At 38.7% G+C, this 27,311-nt stretch overlaps 1 protein-coding gene across 16 annotated transcripts in view; it reads left to right on the plus strand.

The window, feature by feature from the left end:
• Positions 1–27,311, plus strand: part of SCAF8 (SR-related CTD associated factor 8) — a 210,573-nt gene that overhangs the window by 23,450 nt on the left and 159,812 nt on the right. For all 16 annotated transcript variants that reach the window (XR_006267268.1, XR_006267266.1, XR_006267260.1 and 13 more), the window contains 3 exons: positions 19,003–19,086; positions 22,724–22,768; positions 26,347–26,508. Coding sequence is in view for 2 of the 16 variants with exons in the window: in XM_043457343.1 (XP_043313278.1) it covers positions 19,003–19,086; positions 22,724–22,768; positions 26,347–26,508 (291 nt within the window). In the remaining 14 variants the exon portion in view is untranslated. The remainder of the gene's footprint in view (positions 1–19,002; positions 19,087–22,723; positions 22,769–26,346; positions 26,509–27,311) is intronic.

Here is a 27,311-nt window from a genome sequence, read left to right on the forward strand (position 1 = left end):
TAACTTTCTGGAATATGGTTTTTTTTTTTAGCCTCTGTGAGCCTGTGCTGCTGCTTCTGTCTGCCTTCTGATGGGTGAGGCTGAGAAGCTTGTGTAAGCTTGTTGATGGGAGGGACTGGCAATGGGAAAAGCTATTTTTTGCTCTGGTGGGCAGGGCCTTGCTCAGTAAAACTTCAGTTCAGTTATCTGCTGATGGGTGGGGTTGCACTCCCTCCCTGGTAGTTGTTTGGCCCAAGGTGACCCAGACTGTGGTGGGGTTAGGAACGCCGAGAGGGTTTATGCCGAGGGGGACCTTTCTGGCCTGATGCTACCTGTGCCCTCGTCCATCTGGCAGCCCCTGCTGACCCATGCCTCCACAGCAGGCCCTCCAAAACAGCAGGTAGTTTTGGTTCAGTCTCCTGTGGGTACACTGCTCCTTTCCTCTAGGTCTTGGTGCGAGCAAAATTTTGTTTGTGGCCTTCAAGACTGGAGTCTTTTTCTCCCACTCCTCTGAAAGTCCTATAATCAAATCCCACTGGCCTTCAAGGTCAGATTCCCTGAGGATTCACAGTTCCTTTTTTGAATCCCCAGGCCTGGAAGACTGGAATTCAGAACCTTCACAACAGCGCCAGAACTTCTTTTGTAGTATTGTTCTGCAGTTTGTGGGTCACCCACCCCGTGGGTATGGGATTTGATTTTATTGTGGTTGTGCTCCTCCTACCATCTCACTGCTGTTTCTTCTTTGTCTTTGGATCTGGGGTATCTTTGGTGGTTTCCCATGTCGTCCTGTTGATGGTCATTCAACAGCTCATTGCAGTTTTGGTGCTCTCGGAGGAGACGAGCACACGTCCTTCTACTCCACCATCTTGAACCAGAACGTGTACAGGATTTTAACTGTGGATTTAAGGTGTCCACGGAAAAGAGCAGAACTTGAGAGCTTGAGTTAAGTTTTATTTGGGGCAAAGTGACTGGTTACAGCCAGGAAGGCAGCACATCAGAAGCTTTGAGAGACTGCTCCAAAGGGACAGTGGGAGGAAGGCCAGTACAGGAGGTTTTGGTGAAGACGGAGTTCAGTACCATTACGCACTCATTTTACAGAAGGTTTTCTGCTAGTTCCAGAGGATCAGATGTTACCATGAAGGGGGTTAGTGCTTTAGGGCCGAAAGGATTGAGATTTTAAAACCTGTTTCTAGAAGCTAAAGACAGTGCCTCACTGCACCCTGAACTCCTCAGGGTGTGTTGAAGGTCAGCGGCTGCAGTAGCAGGGTTCAGTCTCTGCGGAGGCAGATGGCAAGTACCTTGTTCACTGGTTGGCAGTGTACTTGGTAAGTGCCAGTTTGTAGCTGACAAAGGCTTTTTATAAGACCTTTATAAATAAGTTGTTTACATATATATTTATATGTAAATATACTTATCATATGCAGTGCATATTTGCAAATGCTGTGAAATGGGAAGATTGACTATATGCAAAGCTATGCCGTGTATATTCCCATCCTTGTGTTTTATTTTTGGCACTTGGTGATCCTCCAGTAGGAAAGCTCGCAGTCTGTTTAGATTTTAATGCATTCCCATTAGAAAATAGCCGCTTCTTCAGTCCTTTGTGAAAATTACTGCTTGTCAGGAGAGGTTTGTTGATGAATACGCTATATATGTAAACAGTGTAGAAGCAGAATCACAGCGGTAACAGGGATGCTCTCTTTTTCCACTCAGTCCATTTCACTTCCACTTTCTATATTAAACCTTCTGTTATTTCTAACTACATTTCATTTATCTGAATACCCTCCCCGTAACATTTTTTATTTTGGCACTGAATTATATTTCCCATGTTCTTGTTTCCATGAGGCAAAGTCTTAAGGTTCTCATGGATCCCCCAGTTTCTAAATACTATTTCGGTAAGTTACTTTTTTTTTAATGCATGTGGGAACATGAGAGGGGAAAAACGATGGTGCTCAGGCACTAATTGTTGACCTTACACAGCTTTTTAATTATACACATTTCAAATTAGTGTCTCCAAAAAATTACCTGTGAGTCAGACACGACGAGCGGCTGAACATCACCACCACATTTCAGAGACCTTTGAAATCATTAGTGAATTATCAGAGCTGACAGTGGTAAATCTCAGAATACCGAGAATCTGTTTGTTGTTGTTGTTGTGAGTCGCTTAGTCATGTCTGACTCTTCGTGGCCCCATGGACTGCAGCATGCCAGGCTTCCCTGTCTTTTCACTGTCTCCTGGAGCTTGCTCAAACTCATGTCCATTGAGTCGATGATGCCATCCAACCATCTCATCCTCTGTCGCCCCCTTCTCTTCCTGCCCTCAGTCTTTTCCCAGCATCAGAGTCTTTTCCATTGAGTCAGCTCTTGGCATAAGGTCGCCAGAGTATTGGAGTTTCAGCTTCAGCATCAGTCCTTCCAATGAATATTCAGGACTGATTTCCTTTGGGATTGACTGGTTTGCTCTCCCTGCTCTCCAGCTGTCCGAGGGACTCTTCAAAGAGTCTTCTCCAGCCACCACAGTTTGAAAGCACCAGTTCTTCAGTGCGGTGTGCAGTCTTTTTTATTGTCCAGCTCTCACATCCATACATGAATACTGGAAAAACCATAGCTTTGACTAGACGGCCATTTGTAGGCGAAGTAATGTCTCTACTTTTTAATATGCTGTCTAGGTTTGTCATAACTTTTCTTCCAAGGAGGAAGTGTCTTTTAATTTCATGGCTGCAGTTACCATCTACAGTTATTTTGGAGCCCGAGAAAATAGTCTGTTACTGTTTCCATTGTTTCCTCGTCTATTTGCCAAGAAGTGATGGGACCGGATGCCATAATCTTAGTTTTTTAAATGTTGAGTATTAAGCCAGCTTTTTCACTTTTTTTCATCTTCATCAAGAGGCTCTTTAATTCCTCTTTGCTTTCTGCCATAAGGATGGTGTTGTATAATACTACAGTAACTGTGTGTCTTTGACCCTCCCTTTCCAGTTGAGTGGATTGTTAGATAGTTGGGGTGAAGGTCTTCATGTTACCTTTTATCCCTGAAGAGCTTGATGTATTGTGCATATCTACAGTAGCTTATCAGTGGATATTGATTGAAGTCACTGATTAGCTTTGACCTGTTAATTGGTTCAGTTTGGCTTCATATTTCTCAGTTCTTTGTTTTAGTTGGTGTTACCTGGAAAATAAAACTTAGTGATCTGAGAAGGATTATTTTGTGAGTGCTTATGATTAACTCTCAAAGTAAATTTGAAGTATACAAGGGTGATTATGGTACATCAGTCATAAATTATGTTGGAGATTGTTTCAGAGCCATTCTGCTCCTTTGAAATAATTCTTTATTTTCATGGGTACTGGCATAAGTTTGTAGATAGAGGGTTACAAAGATTATTAAAAGTTAAGTTTGGGGGCATGGTGAGTTAAGAAATATATATCATCGGTCTGGCCTTGGCATTCTGCTCCTTTGAGCAAAATACATCTATTGCGTTCAGGTGCATTTAGATATGAAGAAGCTGGATAAATTTATTTTTATAGCTGGAATTTGTTTGCCTGATTATCTTTAGGACCTAGTAAGCTAATTTATCATTTAAATCAGTTTATATTTGACTGATATGTGCAAGGAACTATTTCAGACATTGCAGAGGATATAAAAAAAGACTGATATTGGTAACTGTTGATTGAGAATTTGTAGTACGTAATGTCATTGTTTTTTGAAGTGGATGGATGAATGGAGATACTGGGAAATGGACCAAACAGGAAACAGATTATGAACAAAACAATTTTACATTGTGATTAAGTTGCCATGAAGATAGTAAGCAGGGTGTATAACAGTTACAGGAGGAGAAGGATCTGTGTCTATTTTATCTGCATACATACATACATACATACATACATACCAGTGGTGGCAGGGTATGGTTTTATTTTTTAGGGTATGATTTTAGATATGAAAATTTCTCCCATTCCCATTCTTCTGATTACAACTAAGAAAAACAACTCTGAATTTTATACTTGTGTCTTTTGCATCTTTAGATCCTTGCTCATCTTTTAAAAAAGAAACAAAGATTGCCCTTTAAGCCTATCTTTTGGCAAGCTGATTTATCCAGAGAGAAGTTAATCATGTTTTATTTTCTGTATAATTAATTTTACTATTACTTTCTACCTACAAGTGTGAGCTAGAGCAGTGCTTCTCAAAATTTTTTTGCCGCAGCCCACTGTAAGAGATATAGTTTGTATCATAGCCAGTAGTTATATGTATAAATATATAACAGGAAAAAAAATCTCATCAGGGATTAGTCATTGTGCTTTTTTATTTTCCATTTTGTTCTGTTTTGTTTGAATTGGACTAGAATTACCTTGAGAAGGTTTTCATTTAGTAGGTTAAATTATGATTTGAAGGAAAGTAAAAGATGAAAAAAAGATTTATTCTACAGTGGAAGGAATGATGTGAAATGGAAAAAGAAATGTGTGATAAGACTTTAATGTAAAAAATTGTCTATGCCTAATAAATCATATTCAGTTTTTAGACATTTTTCTGAACATTTTTCCTGGTCTTGTTTTTGCACTTCTTTTATTTATGAAGTTGCAATTATGTAAAGTTACTAGTAAAATTTTACAGCTCTTGTATGTAGTGGTATACTATTATTTTCCTCAAGATACTGTATTTTTCAGTTCTGACATTTTCATTTGGTTCTTTTTTGTAGTTTCTCATTCTGTGCTGAAAACATAGCATTTATTGGAAGAATTTTCTCCTTTACCTTATTTATAATGATTATAACTTCTTTAAAGTTCTTAGTGATCATTGCAACAAAAGCATTACCTTGTTGTTAGCATCTGTTGGTTATTTTTTTCCTTTGATCAGTGTGGACAGATTTTCTGGGAGAGCGGGTGAGTGAATGGTTGAGTGAGAGAGGGAGGGAGACAGAGAATGTGTGTGTGTGTGTTTTGATATGTCAAATAAGTTTGGTTCATATACTGATATTTTCAGTATTGTGGTACTTTATTCTCTGAAAAATGTTGATTTTTGTTTAGCAGACATTTAGTTTGGTTTGATTCAGGATGCAAGTTCTGTCTTGCCTTTTTCAGTTCAGTTCAGTCCCTCAGTCATGTCCGACTCTTTGCAACCCCATGGACTGCAGCACACCAGCCGTCCCTGTCCATCACCAACTCCCAGAGTTTACTCAAACTCATGTCCATTGAGTCGGTGATGCCGTCCAGCCATCTCATCCTCTGCCGCCCCCTTCTCCTCTCACCTTCAATCTTTCCCAGCATCAGGGTCTTTTCAGATGAGTCAGCTCTTTGCATCAGGTGGCCAAAGTATTGGAGTTTCATCTTCCACATCAGGCCTTTCAGTGAATGTTCAGGACTCATCTCCTTTACGAAGGACTGGTTGTATCTCCCTGCAGTCCGAGGGACTCTCAAGAGTCTTCTCCAACACCACAGTTCAAAAGCATCAATTCTTCAGTGCTCAGCTTTCTTTATAGTCCAGCTCTCACATCCATACATGACTACTGGAAAATCCATGGCTTTGACAAGACAGACCTTTGTTGGCAAATAATGTCTCTGCTTTTTAATATGCTGTCTAGGTTGGTCATGACTTTCCTTCTCAAGGAGTAAGCGTCTTTTAATTCATGGCTGCAATTACCATCTGCAGTGATTTTGGAGCCCCCGTAAATAAAGTCCGTCACTGTTTCCCCGTCTGTTTGCCATGAAGTGATGGGACCAGATGCCATGATCTTAGTTTTCTGAATGTTGAGCCTTAAGCCAACTTTTTCACTCTCCTCTATCACTGTCATCAAGAGGCTCTTTAGTTCTTCTTCGCTTTCTGCCATAAGGGTGGTGTCATCTGCATATCTGAGGTTATTGCTATTTCTCCCGGCAGTCTTGATTCCAGCTTGTGCTTCATCCAGTCCAGCATTTCTCATGATGTACTCTGCATATAAGTTAAATAAGCAAGGTGACAGTATACAGCCTTGACATACTCCTTTTCCTATTTGAAACCAGTCTGTTGTTCCATGTCCAGTTCTAACTGTTGCTTCCTGACCTGCATACGGTTTTCTCAAGAGGCAGGTCAGGTGGTCTGGTATTCCCATCTCTTGAAGAATTTTCCACAGTTTGTTGTGATCCACACAGTCAAAGGCTTTGGCATAGCCAGTAAAGCAGAAAGAGATGTTTTTCTGGAACTCTCTTGCATTTTCAGTGATCTAATGTCAGTTCAGTTCAGAGCATTTCTTCTGCTGTTTGGATGTGCTCAACATTTGTGCCACTCAGTTGTCTAGGTCTTGGGTAACGGTTTACATAGGTATTAGTTCCCAAAGCCTTCTTTGGGTCTGTTTCACGCAGGTGCATTTCGGATGAGTCCAGGACTTCAATTGGGGCACGGATTCAGGGGCTCCTCTTCTCTAGTTCTCTCTGGGATTCCCTTTCTCTCTCCAGATCCCAGTGCATCCTTTTCCCTGTTCTCTGGCCAGAAAGTCAGATTTCACTGCAGCTTTAGCCTTTAAAGAGAAGTGGCAAGAAAAAGAAAATGGTGTTTTTTGGATAGTAGGGGCCTATTTCCTGTCTGGAGATGGCTTCTCTCTTGGGTTTTTGGTGCTGAAGTGGCAACAGTGGCTGCCCTTTAACCCTTAGTAGGGCCTGGGGAGATTGGGGGAGCAGGAGTTTTTCTTGGCTCACCCCAGCCTCTCTCTGGTAGCAGGGAAGATTCCTTTTACCTAGTCTTCTGGGTGGCTGAAGGGGATTTTCCCTAGAGCTTTTGATTATAGTATGGGCTTCCCTGGTGGCTCAGAGGGTAAAGCGTCTGCCTGCAATGCGGGAGACCCGGGTTCAATCCCTGGGTTGGGAAGATTCTCTGGAGAAGGAAATGGCAACCCACTCCAGTGCTCTTGCCTGGAGAATCCCATGGACGGAGAAGCCTGCTAGGCTACAGTTCGTGGGGTCACAAAGAGTCGGACACGACTGAACGACTTCACTTTGTGATTGTAGTATTGTCTGCACCATTAGATAACACCAGCTCTGGAATCAAAGCCAGAGACAACAGAGGAACACAGAACACTGTGAAATTTACTTTAACGTCCACACGCAGCTCCCTCCCACGCTGTAACTGGTCATTATTCAAGTTTAACTCCAGCCAGTCTGGTGTTCCCTTTTTCAGAGTTCTCAGGTAGCTAGGTACTTTTTTTTATATTAGTCTGTAGGGTTTACTTGTGACAGTGGGGGAGAGAGGCTACAATTGCTTACTCCATTTTGACTAACTCCTGTGTACTTTTTTAACTTAACCTTTTTATTTTGTATTGGAGTATAGCCAATTGACAGTATTGTGATAGTTTCAGATGAACAGTGGAGGGACTCAGCCATACCTATACATGTATCCATTCTCCCCCAAACTCCCCTCCCATCCAGGATGCCACAGAACATTGAGCAGAGTTTCATGTACTATAGGTAGGTCCTTGTTGGTTATCCATTTTAAACATAGCAGTGTATATATATGTTCATTGGGCTTCCCGGGTAGCTCAGTGCTAAAGAATCCACCTGCAATGCAAAAGACCTGGGTTCGATCCCTGGGTCAGGAAAATCCCCTAGAGGAGGAAATGGCAACCCACTCCAGTATTTTTGCCTGGGAAATCCCATGGGCAGAGAGGAGCCTGGTGAGCTACAGTTCTTGGGGTCGCAAAAGAGTCAGACGGGACTTAGCAACTAAACATGTCTGTTATAAACTCCCTAACCATCCCTTCTCCACACCCCCCCCACTGCAAACCATAAGTTCCTTTTCTAAGTCTGTAAGTCTTTTTCTGTTTTGTAAGTTCATTTGTATCATTTCTTTTTAGATTCCACATGAAAGGGATGTCATACCTTATTTCTCCTTCTTTTTTTTTTTTTTTTCAGGGTGTGGGCGGCCCCACTTTACTGTGCCTGCTGCCCCCCGCCCGTCCTTCTCTTTTTTTAAGAGTATTTTTTAACCCAGTTTAGTCCAGGCACTTGGTAAGGTTGTATAAATTTGAATGTGGAATGAAAGGACCATGCAAATAAGTTATTGTGGCCTGAATTTAGTTTTTTAAAGGATAACCTTTTGGGGGAGAGTTGATAGTTTTTCTTTGTTACTAATGCAGTTTTAAGCTATAACTTAGAGTCTAAAATAGTTTCCTTTTTGACAGTATTCAGAACTGTAATATTAACCTTAGGTGTCTGTCATGCTTGAGAAATGGGATATTCTGCTTAATAATAAGCTAATTATTTATGTGAAACTGCTTGTAGCTGATAGTTAAAGATAATTATTATGAAGGATATAAACATTTGTATTTGTTACAATACTCTTGTTGGCACCTTTTTATATATATAATCAAATTTTGTACTCCCCCCCCCAGCCCCCCAGTTTTTTAAACTAGAGGATTTCTCCCTCTGTCTCCAAAAGCTTGGTATATAGATTTGATCTTATTGGACAGATTTTTGCATAATTCAGATTTAAAATTTTTTAAATAGGCATTTCCTTTTTATAATATCTTATAATTTAAAAAGATTCTGGTTTTGAGATTCTGAGAAAGATGTACAATACTCTTCACCATATCACATTGTTACCTTCATTGTGTACTTAACTATACTCTGCAAGGTGTGTCTGTTTATTAGAACATTGTCCATCTCCAGAGGCAGCCCATCAGTTAGTGAGAAGGGACTATATACCTACTCTATTGGACCCATAGTGCCCGGCACTGAGTTTATTTGGAATGAGTGATGAATTGTTGGGATTATGGGTGACTTGCATATTTTACCATCTACATGGTTTTTTTTGCATTTTTCAGTTTTTCCATACTAAAATATTTTCATAACCAGTAAGAAGGTTATAAGACTTTTTTTTTTAAGATTATTTTTTATGTTCTCTCACTGGTTTTTTCTGGGCTTCAAAATCACTGCAGATGGTGATTGCAGCCATAAAATTAAGAGGTGCTTACTCTTTGGAAGGAAAGTTAAGACCAACCTAGACAGCATATTAAAAAGCAGAGACGTTACTTTGTCAACAAAGGTCCGTCTAGTCAAGGCTATGGTTTTTCCAGTGGTCATGTATGGATGTGAGAGTTGGACTCTAAAGCTGAGTGCCAAAAAATTGATGCTTTTAACTGTGGTGTTGGAGAAGACTCTTGAGAGTCCCATGGACTGCAGGGAGATCCAACCAGTCCATCCTAAAGGTGATCAGTCCTGGGTGTTCATTGGAAGGACTGATGCTGAAGCTGAAACTCCAGTACTTTGGCCACCTCATGCGAAGAGCTGACTCATTTGAAAAGACCTTGATTCTGGGAAAGATTGAGGGCAGGAGCAGAAGGGGAGGACAGAGGATGAGATGGTTGGATGGCATCACCGACTCGATGGACATGGGTTTGGGTGGACTCCTGGAGTTGGTGATGGACAGGGAAGCCTGGCATGCTGCGGTTCATGGGGTCGCAGAGTCAGACATGACTGAGCGACTGAACTGAAGTGAACTGCACAGGTTTTTAGATGTCACATTTCAGGTTTTGTGCTTTGGTGTTTGCTATTATTTAGGGCCCTTTTTTCTTTTTTTTTCCTTCCCTTCAGATGCATTTGATACTTTGTTCTGAAGTTGTCATAGTGTGTTAATGTTAGTTGCTTAGTCTTGTCCCACTCTTTGTGACCCCATGGACTGTAGCCCACCAGTCTTCTCTGACCATGGACTTATCCAGGAAGAAATACTGGCATGGGTAACCATTCCCTTTTCCAGGGGATCTTCTCGACTCTGAGATCAGACCTGGTTCTCCTACACCGCAGAGGGATTCTTATCGTTTGAACCTCCAGGGAAGTTTTCATACTGTCACAGTATTCAGTGTAAAATTCGGAGTGCTGCCTTGGTTAAAAGCCTGATGTGATGGTCCTCTCAGAATCTCTGATATGTCTTTTATTTAGCACTTGCTCTTTAAAACATTCTGATTGCTCAAGAATATTGCTACTCCAGTAGAAATAAACCCAAGTTTTTGGAGAGTTTTGTTTTACTTTTGACAGAGATATGCTTTTAGAACCTTAGGGAAGAGTCAATATTGTTCACATTATTCTTTTAGAATATGATTTTCTTAATGTTGAATCTACTACTGTTAGTCTAATGTTCGTGTTTTCTGGTCACATTTTGTTATGTCCTACGTGTCTGATTTCATATGTCACTCTGTTACGTGCTTCTAGTATCAAACATTTTTATGTTGTGTTCCAAACCAAAATTAATATGTAAGATTGTGCTATATAAAGAAAGGAGACCTCATATATTGGGGAGTGAGAAATTTTGGATATAGAGAATACATAATTTTTGATTTGTTGAGGCAGAATTTGCAATGAAGTGTATTGGTTTTCAGGTATTAAAGTTGGTGAATATTATGCTCTTTGAAATGACTACCAGTGAAGATAGACTGTTACTCAACTTTTTATTCCTGTATGCGGAATACTGAGTTTCCGTTTTTTGAAGTTACTTAGGAAAAGGCAGAGAAATTTTTTATTTTGAAGTTATAGTTTCTACTTTGAATTATAAAAATGATTTTTTTTTGCAAAAATATTTATGTAAAGTAAAAAGTCTGTACAGCTAAGTTAGAAAATAAAGACAAGTCATTCACAGCTTTCTTCTACTTTATTTTCTGTTGCTGTGTAACACTTTGCCACAGATTTAGCTTGAGGCTTAAAACACCCTGTGCTTCTTTCACAGTTTGCACGGATCAGAACCAGGTCTGGTTAGCTGGACCCTCTGCTTACGGTCTCAGCTGGGGGAGGCCAGTGCGTCTGCTCGGTTGTGCTCTGTTAAGATTTGTGATCTCCCCCAGTTCATTCAGACTGTTGACTGAATACGGTTTCCTGCTGTTGTGGGATCAAGGCCGCATTTTATTTGCCGGGTGGGGGTGGGGAAGCTCTGAGTCCTGGCCGCCACCCTCGGGCCTGGCTGTCTGGAGCCTTCTCGCGTGTATTCACGTGGCTGTCACGGGGCTGCTTCTCTGGTGTCTCTTGCGTGCCTGTGCTGAGTCGCTTTAGCTGTGCCGGACTCTGTGTGACCTCATGGACTGCAGCCCTCCAGGCTCCTCTGTCCATGGGATTCTCCAGGCAGGAATGCTGGAGTGGGTTGCCATTTCCTACTCCAGGGGATCTTCCTGACCCAGGGATCAAACCTGTGTCCCTTGTGTCTCCTGGATTGGCAGGCGGGTTCTTTACCACCAGTACCACCTAGGAAGCCCAGGAGTCTCTTCTTAGGACAGTAATGCTGCTGGATGAGGACTTCACTCTCAAGACCATGTGCATGTGTGCGTGCTCACTCTCTGAGTTGTGTCTGACTCTGAAACCCCTTGGACTGTACCCCACCAGGCTCCTCTATCCACGGGATCTCCTAGAGAAGAATAAGGGAGTGGGTTGCCATTTCCTTCTCCAGGAGTTCTCCCCGACCCAGGGATTGAACCTGCATCTCCTTCATTGGCAGGCGGATTCTGTACCACTGCCTTGCCTGGGAAGCCCACACCTCCATAAAGGCTGTTTCCAAATACAGTTGACATTTAACAACATAGGTTTCAACTGTGAGGGTTCACTTACATGTGGAAATTTTTCAATAGTAAGTAGTACAGTACTACACAACGTGTGGTTGGTTGAGCCCGTAGATGCAGGACCTTAGGTAGGAAGGACTGACTGTAAGTTGTGTGTGGATTTTTGACCGTGTGGAGGGTCATCATCCGTAACTCATGTTGTTCAGCGGTCACTACACAGTCACACTAGGGGTTGGGACTTCAGCATACGAGTTTTGGGGGACAGATACACTGTGGAAGGCCAGCATTGGCAAGTGGAATTAGAACAGGATTGTATTAAAATATAATTGTTACATTTTTCAGAATAACGTATGCATGTAATTTTTTTTTTTTTTTAAGTACAAAAGAGATTTTATTGGAATCTCTTCCTTCAAACCCTATGCTGGGTCTCCAAAAAGAACTGTTTTAATTCGTAACATTTCAGTTCTTCTGATAACCTTCATATCACTAAGCAATAATTTTATATGTGTTTCTTTAGTGTTCAGTTTTAGACATTATTTATTGACGTTTTGCAGCAGTGGATGAGGTGTTATGTTAGTTCATTGTGCTGCTCATGCTCTGAGTACCTTGACTTTGATGGATGAGACTCTGGATTTTTGCAGGGCGACTTATTTCCCTCCTTGGCTGTATCTTGTGTGTATTGTGGCTTGTGGCTTCCCGTTTGGTTCATCAGTTAACCAGTCCTCTTAGCACATTTTCTGGAAGTAGGTGACATCTTAACCTTTTCTTTCCCCTCCCCAATCTACTTTATATAGTTTTAAACACCTGTAAGAAATTATTCTTTTTTTACCCTGCCAATATGAGGAAGAAAAGGAAAAAGTGGTCAGCATGCTATCTTGGATTGAAAGTACCAAAATTGTGTCAGTTCCAGGAGCTTTTGTGATTTCTAATTTCTAAGGCCATTTGAAGGATTCTGACTAGTACCTTCAAGGCCTAAAGGACCATTGTTGGGGAAAATGAATTGGGTTGATTAATATCTTAGGTTCACACTTAAGTTTAATTCCTGTTAGACCTAGAATCAACAGTCTTGAAGGCATAAGATTAAGCTGTAAATGAGCAATATTTCACCCTAATTTGCTGGTTCTCTTGGATTTTTCATGTCATAAGTTTTTTGTTGCACTCTTTTTAGGGTCATAGTAGAATTTATTTAATATTGCTTAAATTGGGAAAGGCACTAAACTTTTTGTAGTAAAGTGCTTGAAATAGCAGGCACGAAGTACAACATTTTGTTGAATTTTGAGTATGAGCGTTACTCAGTGCATAGATGGAGCGCCTGAATACACTTTGCAGGACATGAGATTGTTGTGTTTATTCAAAGATAAACAAGTGAACCAAACTGTGTTTGTAAGATTAAGAAATAAAATTGCCCCAAATCAGTGTCGACTTGCTTTTGTAAAAAAGTTAAATTGGCAAACACCCTGCCCATTCATATACAAATTGTTGGGGCCACTTTTTTGACATGAAGGGCTAAGAGAAATTGTTTGGGTTTGGTTGTAGACCACCACAATAAAGTGAATATCGCAGTAAAGCAAGTCACATGAGTTTTTTGCTTTTCCAGTGCAGATAAAAGTTTGCAATTTACTGCAATAAAAAATTTGCAATATACTGTAGTGAGTGTGCAGTAGCATTCAGTCTAAAAAATGGACACAGCTTAATTTTAAAATTTCATTGCTAAAAAATGCTAACCATCATCTTGTAATCTTTTTGCTGGTACAGAGTCTTGGCTCAGCGTTGATGGCTTCTGACTGATCAGGGTGGTGGTTGCTGAAGGTTGGGGTGGCTTGGCAATTTCCTAAAATAAGAAAACAGTGAAGTTTGGTGCATAGATTGATTCTTCCTTTTACAAACAGTTTCTCTGTAGCATGAATGCTGTTTGATAGCATTTTTCCGTGGTAGAAATTCTTTCAAAGTCAGAGTCAATCCTCTCAAATACTGTCTTATCAACTACATTTATGTAATATTCTAAATCATTTGTTGTCATTTCAGCAATCTTCACAGTATCTTCACCAGGATAGAATTCTGTTTGAAGAATTCTTCAAACAGAATTCTGTCCTTTTTTTGCTCATCCAAAAGGGGCAGCTCCTCATCCGTTAAAATTTTACCATGAGATTGTAGCAGTATAATCACAGCTTCATGCTCCACTTCTGATTCTAGCTCTCTTGCCATTTCCACCACATCCATAGTTAACTTCCTCCATGAAGTCTTGAACCCCTCACAGTCAAATACCATGAGGGTTGAAATCAACTTCCTTCAGACCCCTGTTAGCATTGCTGTGTTGTCCCCTCCTGTCAATCATGAGCATTCTCAGTGGCACCAAGAATGGTGAATCCTTTCCGGTAGGTGTTCAGTTTACTTTGCCTGGAACCATTAGGGGAATCACTGTCTGTTGCAGCTGTAACCTCACTAAATATATTTCTTATTAAGACTTGAAAGTTGAAATAAATCCTTGGTCGATAGTTGAAGTGAATCCTTGATCTATGAGCTACAGAATGGGTGTTGTGTTAGCAGTCATGCAAACACTAATCTCCATCAGAGCTCTGGTGTGATCAGGTGTGTTGTTGATGAGCAGTAATATCTTGAAAGGATTTTTTTTTCCTGAGCAGTAAGTAGATCTCAACAATGGATTTAAAATATTTTCAGTCAGCAATGTTGTAAATAGATGTGCTGTCATCTAAGTTTTGCTGTTCCATTTAGAGAGCCCAGGCATAGTAGATTGAGCATGATCCTTCAAGGAGGTAGAATTTTCATGGTAGATGAGTATTAGTTTCTACTAGTTATTGGCTGCATTGGCCTCTTACAAGCGTGTCAACCCGTCCTTTGAAACTTTGAAGGCAGGCATTGATTTCTCCTCGTTAGCTATGAAAGTCCTACCTGACTTCTTCCAACTTAAGGCAGTTTTGTTTACATTGAAAATCTGTTGTTTCTGGAGGTACTTTAATTAATTATTGGAGCTAGATCGTCTGCATAACTTGCTGCATCTTCTCCATCAGCATTTGGTGCTTCGCACTTTTATGTTACTGAGATGACTTTCCTTAAATCTCATGAATCATCTCTGCTAGCTTCACACTTCTGCAGCTTCCTCACCTCTCTCGGCCTTCAGAGAATTGAGTAGAAAACTTGCTCTGGCTTTGGCTTTCCGGAATGTGGCAGCTGGTGTACTTTTCTCTCCAGACAGTGAAACTTTCTCTGTATCCGCAATAAGGCCACTTTGCTGGCTCATCATTTGTGTGTTCATTGGAGTAGCACTTAATGTCCTTCAAGAACTTTTCCTTTGCATTCACAGCTTAACTGGCGCAGGAGGCTTATCAGCATGCCTTCTTCACTAACTAGCCCAGAGTTGCCGCAGCCTTCAGTGTGTCTGCAAAACACGGGGAAGTGAAAGATGCCTGGTGTGTGATAGCAGCCGTGTAGCGTTCAAAGCCTAAAATAGGTGCTGTGCTGAACCCTGGCCTGATCAGTAGTGGACAGCTTTACAAGTCTTTGTTCGAGATAAGCTTTTTGGTGGGGTAGCCAGACAGCAGCTAAGAAACTGTTTAGGTTCAAGATTCCTCTGGCCTTGATTAAAGTCATTAGAAACTGATTTGATTTGAAGTTATTTTCAGATCTAAAAATACTCATTTCATATGGTGCCTACAAATGATAAAGTAGAAAATTTAAATGTTACTGATTCTTCGGTGTACCTGAAGGGAGTTGGAAAAACAAAAGAATGGCTGAATTGGACTGAAAACCCAGGCTGTTGTTTAGTATCTTTCCTGTGAATCAGTTAAGTCTTGAGTAGCCAAAGGAAGGGCGATACTGGGACATTGTTAAATTTGAGTAAAGGCATCCTGTGAAGAATTAGATGACATGATCTATACCTCTTCTCTGGTGATTAGATTTAAAAAAGACGTGAGATTTTAGAGACTCTTGTTGGATAGTTAGTTGAAAGCATATGTATTAAGTGAACCTTTGAAAAGTACTTACTAATTGCTTAGTATTTCTCTAAGTAGTACTTTAAGTTTCTGTAGTAGGTACACTTTTAAAAAGAACGTTTCTGATAAGAGCTGACTTTGGACACTGTTAAAATGTTCTGTAAGTCTAAATTAACATTTCCCCTGCCTCGTTCTTCCCACCGCCCCCCCCCCACACCCCGCCACCGCCTCACTCCCCCCAAAAAAGAAGAAAGAAGCTTTTGATCTGCTAGAATATGGACTAGTGCTTGATTGAAACTTTAGGGTGATTGAAACTTTAGGGCTTTACCACACGAAATGAAGTAAATTGTCAGCTTTGGGAAGACCCTGAGGCGTCTTCATTGCCCTAGTAACATAAATTAGTATGGAATGTCCCTTCAGGAACCTGAGTGAATAGGTGTTTGATGCACTCTTGAATATTGTTCATTTAAATGGAAAATGCCTACCAAAGAGAATTTTAATAATGGCTAACCCTGTTGAGTGACTAAAGTGTATTTTAAAGCTTTATAGGCAATGTTTCTGTGAAATGAATATTACTACTATTTTGTAAATGAGAAAACTGAGGTTCAGAGGTTTGGCAGCTTGTGACATAGTTGGAGTTCAAATTCAGGTGTTTCTGTGCAAAGCTTGTACAATCCTGTGTCTTACATGTATTTGTTCACTTAAATTTATTCTTAACAAATTCTGTCAGACACTGAGGATACATCGGGGATAAAGGGAAACAGATGTAAAAAAAGAGGCAGAGTTTCTATTCTTAGAGCTTGTTTTCTGGTAGAGCAGTATAGCAGCAGAAGTAGAGTGTTGGTTGCTCAGTCCTGTCTGACTCTTTGCGACCCCATGGACTGTAGCCCGCCAGGCTCCTGACTATCCATGGAATTCTCCAGGCAAGAATACCGGAGTGGGTTGCCATTTCCTTCTCCAGGGGATCTTCCCAACCCAGGGAATAAACCCAGGTCTCCCACATTGCAGGTGGATTCTTTACCATTTAGGAGAGGGCAGGTCTGGATCTCAGATGGGCTACAGTCTGTACCTGCTAACTGGGAAATTGAACTTTGCTTTACACAGCTTGTTGTAGATAATGCAGAACGTGTTCATGTTATTTTGCTCCTGGTGAGTTGACTTGCATGCAGTTAGATTTTATAAAACAGACAAATAGGAATTGAGGCCACGAGCATATTAAATTTTGGTGTGAGTTTAACAGAGGTGGCTTCTTAAAGGATCTGATGAGATTGTAACCCTGGTTAGGCAGTATCATCAACAAGTGGACACCTCTGTGGGAACTTAAAGGGAACGATGTTTGTACTTCTGCTAGTGTTCATTTCAGCGTGGACAGGTCCTGGGGCACAGTTCACCTCTTGCTGCTTAAACTGCTTTAAAGGAGCTTATATCCTTTGTCTCAGGATTGTCGGTCTTTGTCACCCTTTGGAACAGTCCTTTTAAAAATCAAACATTCGTTAAATAATCATACAAGTGTCACATTACTGTGATGAATGTTTCAAAGGTGAATGGCAGTTCAGTGAGGGTGTAAAGGAGACAGTTCTGATTGGGCACATGTGGGGAAGGCTTTCCTCGTGAGGAAAACTGGTGGGCAGACCCTGGTTCTATACCAAATAGAGGAAGGCTCTGGTGGGGGACTGAAAAAAGACCGTTGTGCCTAGGGCAGAGGGCTGGGGAAGGGAGTGTGGTAGGAGATGAGACACAAATGAGACCAGGCACCGGCGTTGTTCACGTAGATTTTTGTTTCTGTAGCGAGTGGAAAATCATTGAACTTTTTAAGGTGGTAGAGGAAGTGGGTGAGTATCAGTCACCTGATCAGATTAGTTTTTGAAAAGATAGGCATGCCATCTCCATGTGAGAGATGAAGGTAATTTGGACTTGGGTCATGGTGGTGGTTGGAGGAAGAAGAGACAAATGCGGGGAAAACTGGGTAAAAATCAGTAGAATTCAATGATAAATAGGTTGTAAGGGGTGCTGGAGCAAACACATTAGAGGACTACCTAGTTGGTTAACCAGCTAAAGCTGTTTTGAGTTGCTTTCATAGTCTGTTTAAGTTTTTTTTTTTTTATTTTATGTATTTTTTGGCTGCGCTGGGTCTTGGTTGGCGAGGGCTTTTCTCTTGTTGCCGCGAGTGGGGGCTGCTCTGCTTGCAGCGTGCAGGCTGCTCACTGCCGTGGCTTCTCTCGTTGGGGAGCACGGGCTCGAGCAGGAGGGCTTCGGTAGTCTGGGCTCGCGGGCTCAGTCGTCGTGGGTCCTGGGCTTCTAGAGCACAGGCTCAGTAGTTGTGGCAGGCGGATTTAGTTGCTCAGCGGCATGTCAGATCTTCCAGACCAGGGAATCGAACCTGTGTCTTCTGCATTGGCAGGTAGATTCTCTACCACTGAGCCATCAGGGAGGCCCTGTTCAAGTTGTTTTTTCAGGATCATGATGGCCAAAGCTTGGTCTCTCGACTTCTAGTTAATTGTAGTTAAATTCCTAGCATTACTCAGTACCCACTTTTCATTGGGATTTATTTAAGCTTAGTTGTCTTTTGTTTAATTCCCCTACCTTGTCTTTAACTGTTTTCTCTCTAAGCAGTATTATTATCCTTTGCTTATATGAGAAATTTTAAAACAAGTTTTGGGGGAAACGGTGGGATTGTTGCTAAACATTAGGTCTCTTGACTTCTGAAAGCAATTATATGGGGACATACTTCACATACCACACAGTTAACCAGGTGAAAGTGTGTAGACCAGTGGTTTTTAGTATGGTTGTGCAGTTTTCACCACAGTCCATTTTAGAATATTTTCATCACCTGAAAAAGAAATGCTGTACTCACTAGTTATCACTCCTCATTTCTCCCCAACTGGCCCACTGTAGACAGTCCCCAGTAGATTTCTTTTTCTGGACATTTCATATAAATGCAGTTCTATAACATGTGGTCTTTTAAATGTGACCTTTTAAACTGAGCGTGTTTTCAGGGTCCATCTGTGCTGTAGTATGCAGCAGTACTTCATTCTGTTTTCACGGTTAATATTTCATTAATTGGGTAGAACACATTTTGTTTATTCGTTCCTCATCTGATGGACATTTAGCTAGTTTCCAATTTTTAAAAGAATTTTTTATGAATAATGCTGCAGTGACTGTGTACAACTTTTTATGGGAACATATATTTTCACATCTATTGGGTATATACCTGGGAGTGGAATTGTTGGCTCATACTGCATATTATTATGTTTAATTTTTTGAAGAACTGTCAAGCTGTTTTCCAAAGCTGTTGCATCATTTGCATTCCGTTAGGAATATGTCAGGATTCCAATTTCTCTACATTCTTGCTAACACTTCTCTGTCTCTTTGATTATAAGCAAGTAAGTGTAAAGTGATAATATCATAGTGGTTTTAATTTGTATTTGCTTGATGGCTAATGATGCTGAACTTGATTTTTTAAAAGAAAAGCAGCACTTTAATTTCACTGAGGGTGTAAAAATAGAAATGTTTGGTAATCTCATGTAATTGCATAGAGACCATTAGTTTTACTGTGTTTAAAATTTGTTCTTTTTCATCAGTTGTATTCCCTGAATGACTACAAGCCACCCATTTCTAAAGCGAAAATGACCCAAATTACTAAGGCAGCCATCAAAGCTATAAAGGTGAGTAACACATTTTACTCTTCTGTTTTCAAAAGGAAATACTACACTAATATTTTGGAGGAGGGATAATTTTTACAGATTATATATTTTCTTCATCTTTACAAAGTTAGCACATGTTCCAAAGTTGGAAAACCACAAAAATGAAAATCTGTCACCTGCAAACCCTCCCAACTAGAGATAAACACTTAATATTTTCATAAATATTCTTCCATAAACTTTGAAGCATTTTCCCTTTTCATAGGTAAGATTTTAGATACAGGCACATTGTGGAGAATGTGTTTAACACTGTTATTTGTCACACTGACTATAGAATCTTGAAATACTAGTTAAAAATTTTCTAAATAAAAATTAATGTGTTGGTTTTTTTATCTTATTGATTGTACTGTAGATTTGAAAATGGACCTTGATGGAAAATAATTGGATTACATTGTACATAGGACTTTTAAACTCTGGGAAGAGGCCACAGGACTTTAGCTGTTGCTCTGACATAGTAGTTTTGAACCTGTGTTGACTTATGGATACTTCTGAAAATCTCAGAAGATTGGACTGTCCAGAGAAGTACACGCATGTACAAAATTTTGCCTCAGAAGGTTGGACTGTTTCTAGAGAAATGCACATACATACAAAATTTTGAATAGAATTTCTTGGCTTTAGGGACCTTCTGAAGCTCAGCCATAGACACCTCTCCAAAATGTTCTTGTCCCCAAAGCTAAGACTCCCTATTCTAGTCCAGTTGTTGAAATTGAGTATGAGTGAGTGCTTATTTTGAATTAAGTAGGTCTGCTGTAGATTTTCAGTGATATGTTTTTCTGCTCTGAGTAAGAACATCAGCCATAACCAGAGGCACCATTATTTAAATAAGTTATCTTTATATTTTTGTTTTTGTTTGTATTTTTGGCCTCACTGAGGGGCTTTTGGAATTTTAGTTCCTCAACCAGGGATCCAGCCCTGGGCTCCAAGCAGTGAAAGCGCTAAGTCCTACCCACTGAACTGCCAGGGAATTCCCTGGATAAGTTGTCTTTGAATAATAGCATTATCTGTTAAATTTAACAGATGATTCTTCACAGAGAGTCTCTTTTAGGAAAAAATTTAGATAGTTGATTTTGCGGTGTTCTAACAGTCAAACCTTAGTTTTCATACTTGTAATCAATGTCTAAGAGTATTAGAGCTCAAATCTCTGTATTTACATGTAGAATATGAAAGAGAGATAAGGGCAGTGAGCAGTAAACACGTGTAACCTAGAGAATTTTCTTCAAAGAAGTGGTTTTCCAGTAAATCTGGTAAGTTCAGTGCAGAGTAATAGTTTCCTGTGCTTTCTTTCTCTTCTCCTTCATTGTGGTCTGATTTTTATGATCGCGATCCTGAGAGTGTGCAAACATGCATGTTATCATTTTTGTTCTGTGAAATGGTTGATGCATTTTAATAAAACCTTTTGTTGAACAGAATACTTTTTAATTGAAGACCTTTAAGGAATAGGTATTAACATTGTTTCCATTTTTCAGATGTTGGAAGGGTCTAAGAAAAGTAATTTGCAACAGTCAGAATAAAAACAGCTAGATTTTAATTTTTCTCTCAGTCAAGAGAGAAAACATGGTTTATAGTCTAAACATGGTTTACTGAACTATTTTGATTTACTGGTACTTAGTTTTTTTAATTTTGAAAGAATAAAAACATGTTGCAAAATATAATGAGCAGTACATAGCCACTTAGAATTGCCAAGTATTAGCGTAGAGGAAGAAATGGCAACCCACTCCGGTGTTCTTGCCTGGAGAATCCCAGGGACGGGGGAGCCTGGTGGGCTGCCATCTATGGGGTCGCACAGAGTCGGACACGACTGAAGCGACTTGGCGGCAGCAGCAGCATCTTGGCCAGTACATTTGGTTAGTTCTCTACATGTACACACAGACACACATACACACTTTGTCAGGCTTTTTTGACTGAGTCATTTGAGAACTCATTTCAGAATTCATTTAGAATAGCACGTAATCCCTAAATACTAGAATTTTAATGTCCTAAAGCAAAAAGACTTCATAGATCAACAAAACACATCCCATGCAAGAAATTTTACTTTGATGCAACATTATTATCTAATAAAATCTACACTTTCATTTATCAGTTGTCTCAATACTAACTTTAGTAGCTGATCCCTGCACTTGTACATTTTCGGGATCCAGTCAAGATCCTGTCATGTATTTGTCCTTTTACCCAGCCTTTTGCTTTGTTTTGGTTTTGTTTTTCACTGACATTTTTGAAGAGTTTAGACCAACTGTTTTGCAGTACTGTGTTACTTTAAACTGCATTTGATACATATATAAATTGATATTTGAACTGCCTTTTATGATACTGTGTTTCATATTAAGGTAAGTCATTGGCTTTTTGTCAGTGTTAAGAGATGATTATTTTGATGGGTGTTTGTTACCATTGCACACTGTCAACAAAACTTCTGATAACCTGTTACGGAAAAAGACCTATGTGAATTGAAAATCTTTGAATTAACATTTACTAAGCTGTTTTACTCAGAATTACAAATCGTACATAAAGTAACTAGAAGAAAGAAGCTCTGGCAAGATGTTTTCCAGAAGAACTATTATTTAATAAAAACCATTCAGTGTGTGTAAATGGTATTTTATATATTGATTTAAAATATTTAGTTATTTATAAAGTGCTTAATAACTTTAAGTAGTTGTTTTGGCTGGTTTTTTTTCTTGGTTTAAATAACTTGAACTGTTGAGTAAACTGTTACTTTGTGGTAAGGAAACTTTATTGTAGATTTTGATTTGGTGAATATGATTAATGAGGGGTTCCTTTATTTTTTACTTTATAAATGTTGGATTTCATGCTTCAGTTGAATGTTTTTGTGTCTCAGTCTAAGTGGATGGGAGCAGTCTAAATTACGGGATCACAAATATAAAACGAAGCACAATTGAGGCTAGTTTTTTAAACAGAAATATGTTGATTATGCAATTGCCATTGAGCTATTAGGTGCAAATTCCAGATAGTGTTTGTTTAACCTATAATTTTCATTTTATTCATTTTCAAGTTTATTCATAGTGTTGTTTTATAAAACTAAAATGTAAAGGGTTTTCTCATAATTGATAAAAGCTCATTTCTGATTTTTAATCCATGTGCTCCCTTCTCTTCTGCTGAATTCATTTTGGCTGATCCATTCGAACATTATACATCTCTATATTTTGTTACATATACTTGCTAGTTTCATTTTCTAGGAGAAGCAGAAGATAAAGAAGTTGAAAACAACTCCCTTGCATACATTTCTTAATGTTCCTTATTTTCAGTTATTTGATTTTTCTAGTTCTCACCTAATTTAGCCAATAAAATGTTACTATAGGAGATCTTTACTTTTCCTTCCATGAAGGAAGAATGTACATCTACCAGTGGCTTACCACCAGTATTTTGCATGTAACACACTTTGGATATATTGACCATATACCTGGTTTAAGAACCTTTACTGACCTTAGCTAGTGCTCATGTTTATGTTTGTTTATGTTATGTTTATCTCAGATTCATGATTAAAATTCATTGCTTTGTTGATAGACCTTTGATGCTTTGTTAAACCATATATTTAGCAGGAAAGTTCTAATCAAACATTTAAAACCAGAATTCTTTTTTTTTCTTTTAGTTCTATAAACATGTGGTACAGAGTGTTGAGAAATTCATTCAGAAAGTAAGTATATAGTTTTCTGTGTATATGCTAAATGTTCTGTAACTATAGACTAACACCCTGTGCTATTCTCTTTGCAGTCAAATACCCAACTTTAAATTGTTTTGATGACTATTCAAAAGTGATTCCATTTGTTTTAATTTCTAATGAAGAAATAGAATTATTTTAATTCTAAAACGAAAGCTTTCAGGTAGATGTGTTTGTTAATTTGCATTGCCATGGTGAGCATCTGTTCCATGAAGAAAATATTTCAATATGATTTTTTAAATGAAATTTTAGATTCATTGTTTTTTATATTAGCCTTTAGAGAAATTCTCCTTCTTCATTTCAAGCTTAATGCCTAGAGAGCAGTCTTCCTTGTAGATAAGATGTAGTAAAATGTAGTAAAAATGCTAGCCACTTTTCTTCTGCTGATTTATTTTGTCTCATCCATTAGGGCAGTATGCATCTCTACATCTTATTATTAGACCTGAAGTTCCATTTTCCAGGGTAAGCAGAGGGAGAGAAGTTGAAAACAGCTATTTTTGCATACATTTAGTAATTTTTTTGTAACCAGAGCCCAAGGTGGCTAGGTTATATTTCTTTGCCCCTTTGTGATCAGTGGCTTATTTGTGCCACTTTTTTGGGGCAGGAGTACCATAAGACTTACAATTTGTAAAATGATACTGTAGGAAATCTGTCATTGAATTGAGGTTTTGTATTCTGCCCTTTGTTCACTTGCCTAGATGTAAGCAGAACCAGTTTGAGAATCAGAGGTAAATCAAAGGACATAAATTGCAGTGTGTTTCTTGAGTGAAAATAGTTGACTGGAGGAGGGCACGTGGATCAGAGTAGTGTTACTGCGTCTCTAAACTATATGGATAATCTTGAATAAATCAGTTAACCTTTATGTGATTCAGCTTTTTTCCCCTCTTAATACCTTGTTTTCTCAAAACTTAAAGTACTGGTAAAGCATACTTTGAGATGAACAACTAGTGAATTGAAGCTTAAGGTATGGGGTAAAATAATAGGTATGCTGTATGTTTCAGGTAAATCTAACTATAAGATCGAAATGTTGGTGCTAAGAAAATTTCATTGTTATAAAACTTTAAAAGGTTCAAATGTCTAAACATTGTGTCTTGAACTTTTTTGTGCATAAGAAGCTTGCACAAATTACTTAGGGATCTTGTTGAAATGCAGGTCCTGATTCCCTGAGGGTGGGTCATTTAGGCTCTGGTAAAACCAAAGCAGATCAGGCTCTGGTTAAAAGTTTCTCCTGAGAGTTGTTCAGTCTCCCAGTGGTGTCCGACTCTTTGTGACCTTATGCACTGCAGCATGCCAGGCTTCCCTGAGAGCAGACCTTGTTAAGGCCTGAATGCTCTGGCTCTCTTGGAAAGGTTCCTTTTGCTCTCCTCTGTTGGAAGCATGCAGTCTTCACTTTGAGAATTCGTTGCATCAGGTGTAACTGTGTCCTGAGACAGCCCTCTTTTCTTACCTGCTGCTGTCGGCATCGTGTAGTGCTTTGTAAGGACAGCCGCAGTTAATTCAGAGCATAAAAAATCCCTCACGACATTGGAGGCTTAGGAATTCTTGTGTTTTTGCTAGTGATAGAACTTGAACAAACAGTTGAAAAACATGTCTGATTTTTTTAGTCTTAATTCTTCTCTCAAGTTTCTAGTTGGTAACGTAACCAAGTTTACCAAATACTGTTATTTTAAAGCTTTTCTACAACATTTAAGTCATACATAACTTTTTCTTTTTTTTGCCATTTTATGTGGCAGGCACATAAAAATACCTTGTCTTATCAGTGAAGGAAATTCGATACTGTAACATCATAATATGGTGTTTCTAAAGGCATTGTGAAAGAACTGTTCGTCTTTATAGCTTAACACTAAAACCCCTAACATTTTTGAAGCTTTGGAATCTTCACAGTAGGGAAGAAAGGACCGTTTATTGTGTTGTGTACTCATAATTCTTATGTACTGTGAGTTTATAATCAATAATTTTTGTTATAAATCAAAGAAAAAGGTGTATTTGTTTTTTTAAAACTCACTACACTAATTGCTTTTATTATTTACCACTCAGTATTTAAAAACTCTTACCAGCAACTTAAGCAATTTTATTTAGCCTTACTCTCGAGATAGTTGTTTCTATAAAATAATACATTATATATGAGTTTATTTTGTCTCTTTTTCCAGCATTGAGGAATAAATGACTTTTAACAAGGAAATGTCTTGGCTTTTCATTAAATTTAAACAGTTTTTTTTTACTGGATGTATTATTTGCCTGGCTAAGTAGATAATTATTTGCATGTACGGTAGTCAAAGGAAAATAAGCCAGATATATGAACTGAGGGACAAATATGCTAGATTTGGGGGGAACATCAGTGAAAACTATTTCAGACTTCTAAAACAATAACTTTCAACAGAGCAGACAGTTTTGAACCTTTGGTTGGTTAAACCTAAATCTTTAATGTCCACACATCAACATTACTGCCCTTTTATTAAATATTTCAAGTACTAAACAACCAGAACCTTGCAATAGATACTTATAAATCATTATTCATTTTCTCAATAATGATCTTAAGAAGAAGGGATTTGAAGGAACAAATGATGGATCTAGTCTTTTTGCAGAATGAAGTCACTCATTGTCTTGACTGAAAATACTGTTGAGAAACATGTATCTGTGTGTTGGAGGTGGATTGAAGATCCTTTACTCACTGGTTCTTGGGTCTAAGAAATTTTTCAAGAATGCAGTTTTGATTTAGTGCTATATATGATTTTTATAAAATGACTCTGGATGAAATACTTACCTAATTACACTTAAAATTTGAACCTGCTTCTAGCAGCCGTAATTTCATTTTAGTTAGTATGTGTTTGGGAGGCAGGTTTTCTCCTGCTTCTGGATATGGAAAAAATGGAAGCCGTGAACCTGATGGTGAAGGATTCTTCACTGTGCTTATTATTAAGGTCCCAGGAGACTTTCATAGTCTTCAGATTATAAGAAGAAGAAGAAAACTGATGAGTAAAGTAGCTAAAACATGTTTTCATAGGACAGATTTTTAGAATCATAATGGTAGGGTCTTATCTTTCATACAGGTTTGCATTTGAGTAAAGTTTTAAAACTTCAGGCTCATTGTGTTTAGAGTGTTGTAATCTGCCATTTGATTCCTTCTTTTATTAGTATAGAGATCCTTTTGCTGTGTGTTTTTCATTTAAAGTCTAAGGCTTGTTGGCAGTACTTTTTTTTTTTACCAGAGCTTTTCTTTTTTGAACTCACTGTTTGAATTAAAAAATCATTAAACAATTTTTTTTTTTTTTTAATTTTAACCACACCTTTTGTTTTTATTGTTCAAGCCAGTTACACAGGGCTGTTTTGGAGCTTAGGTGATTGGCAGTTGAACTGAATATGTAGAGTAGCCAAAGTAGATTCTTTCAAGTGCCATTCCAGAGACAGATGGTGTGGAGTGGTCAACCTCTGAATGTTCATCACCTCAGCGTCAGCAGTGTGTTTGTCTTTTTATAAGATTTATGGTGACATTTGTCTGTTGAGAATTTTAACCTTCTCATTTGCTTCCTTTCCCACTCTTCTTTTTTCATCAGTGTAAACCAGAATATAAGGTACCTGGACTTTATGTTATTGACTCTATTGTACGACAATCTCGACATCAGTTTGGTCAAGAAAAGGATGTGTTTGCACCCAGATTTAGTAATAACATCATTAGCACTTTCCAGAATTTATACCGTTGCCCCGGAGATGACAAGGTATGCTGCCTTTTTTTTAAGTCGGTGCAGTAATTACTGTTTTGATCTTAATGAGACTTTACATTATCATAATTTATCATTTTATCATTTATTTGTTATCCTGAATTTGAATAGTTATTGCACTTTCCATGTTTCTTTTTGTTATTAGACTTTTCCAAAACAGAATGAAAGATATAGTTGATTTTGCTACTTTTTAATTTATTAAAGCCATTAGTATTAAAGAAACTGGCTCTAATAAGCATTTGTAATTATCTTAAAATCGTATTTATTTACATGCACAATCAGTTTGTAATTTTGGTTATTTGACATGAGCTGATACTTACCTACTTGGTTGTCTGCGGAAAACGAATTTACCCAGTAATTAGTGGCAGTAACTGCATGTCAGAGCTCCTTTGTTGGCAGCGTTCTCCTAGTGCTGGGGACCAGGTAGTAGGGGGCTGTGTTTCTTGGATGCTGACTTGGAAATGTAGTGTCCTTGTTCTGACAGACTTGATGGAGTGTTGATTTTGTAGGAAAAATAAGAACAGGTGAAGACTTACTCTAAAGAAGAGCAACCAGACTTGAAAGCTTACCACAAATCTTTTACCTCCTCTCAAGTACAACAAGATTAGGTAGTTTTTATTTTTAATAACTGTTAAATAGTCTTGAATCAGAAAAAAGTCTTGTTTTAGTGGATAAATATGGAGAAAATATATTATTGTGTCATTAGTTGTAAACTGTTCTTGGATATGCCTCTTGAGACAGATTTTTTTCCTTCTAATTAACCTTGGTACGTTGATGGTTCTTTGCAGGCAGAAAGAACG

The sequence above is a fragment of the Cervus canadensis genome, chromosome 33 (assembly GCF_019320065.1).
Source record: "Cervus canadensis isolate Bull #8, Minnesota chromosome 33, ASM1932006v1, whole genome shotgun sequence".
NCBI classification, from domain to species: domain Eukaryota; kingdom Metazoa; phylum Chordata; class Mammalia; order Artiodactyla; family Cervidae; genus Cervus; species Cervus canadensis.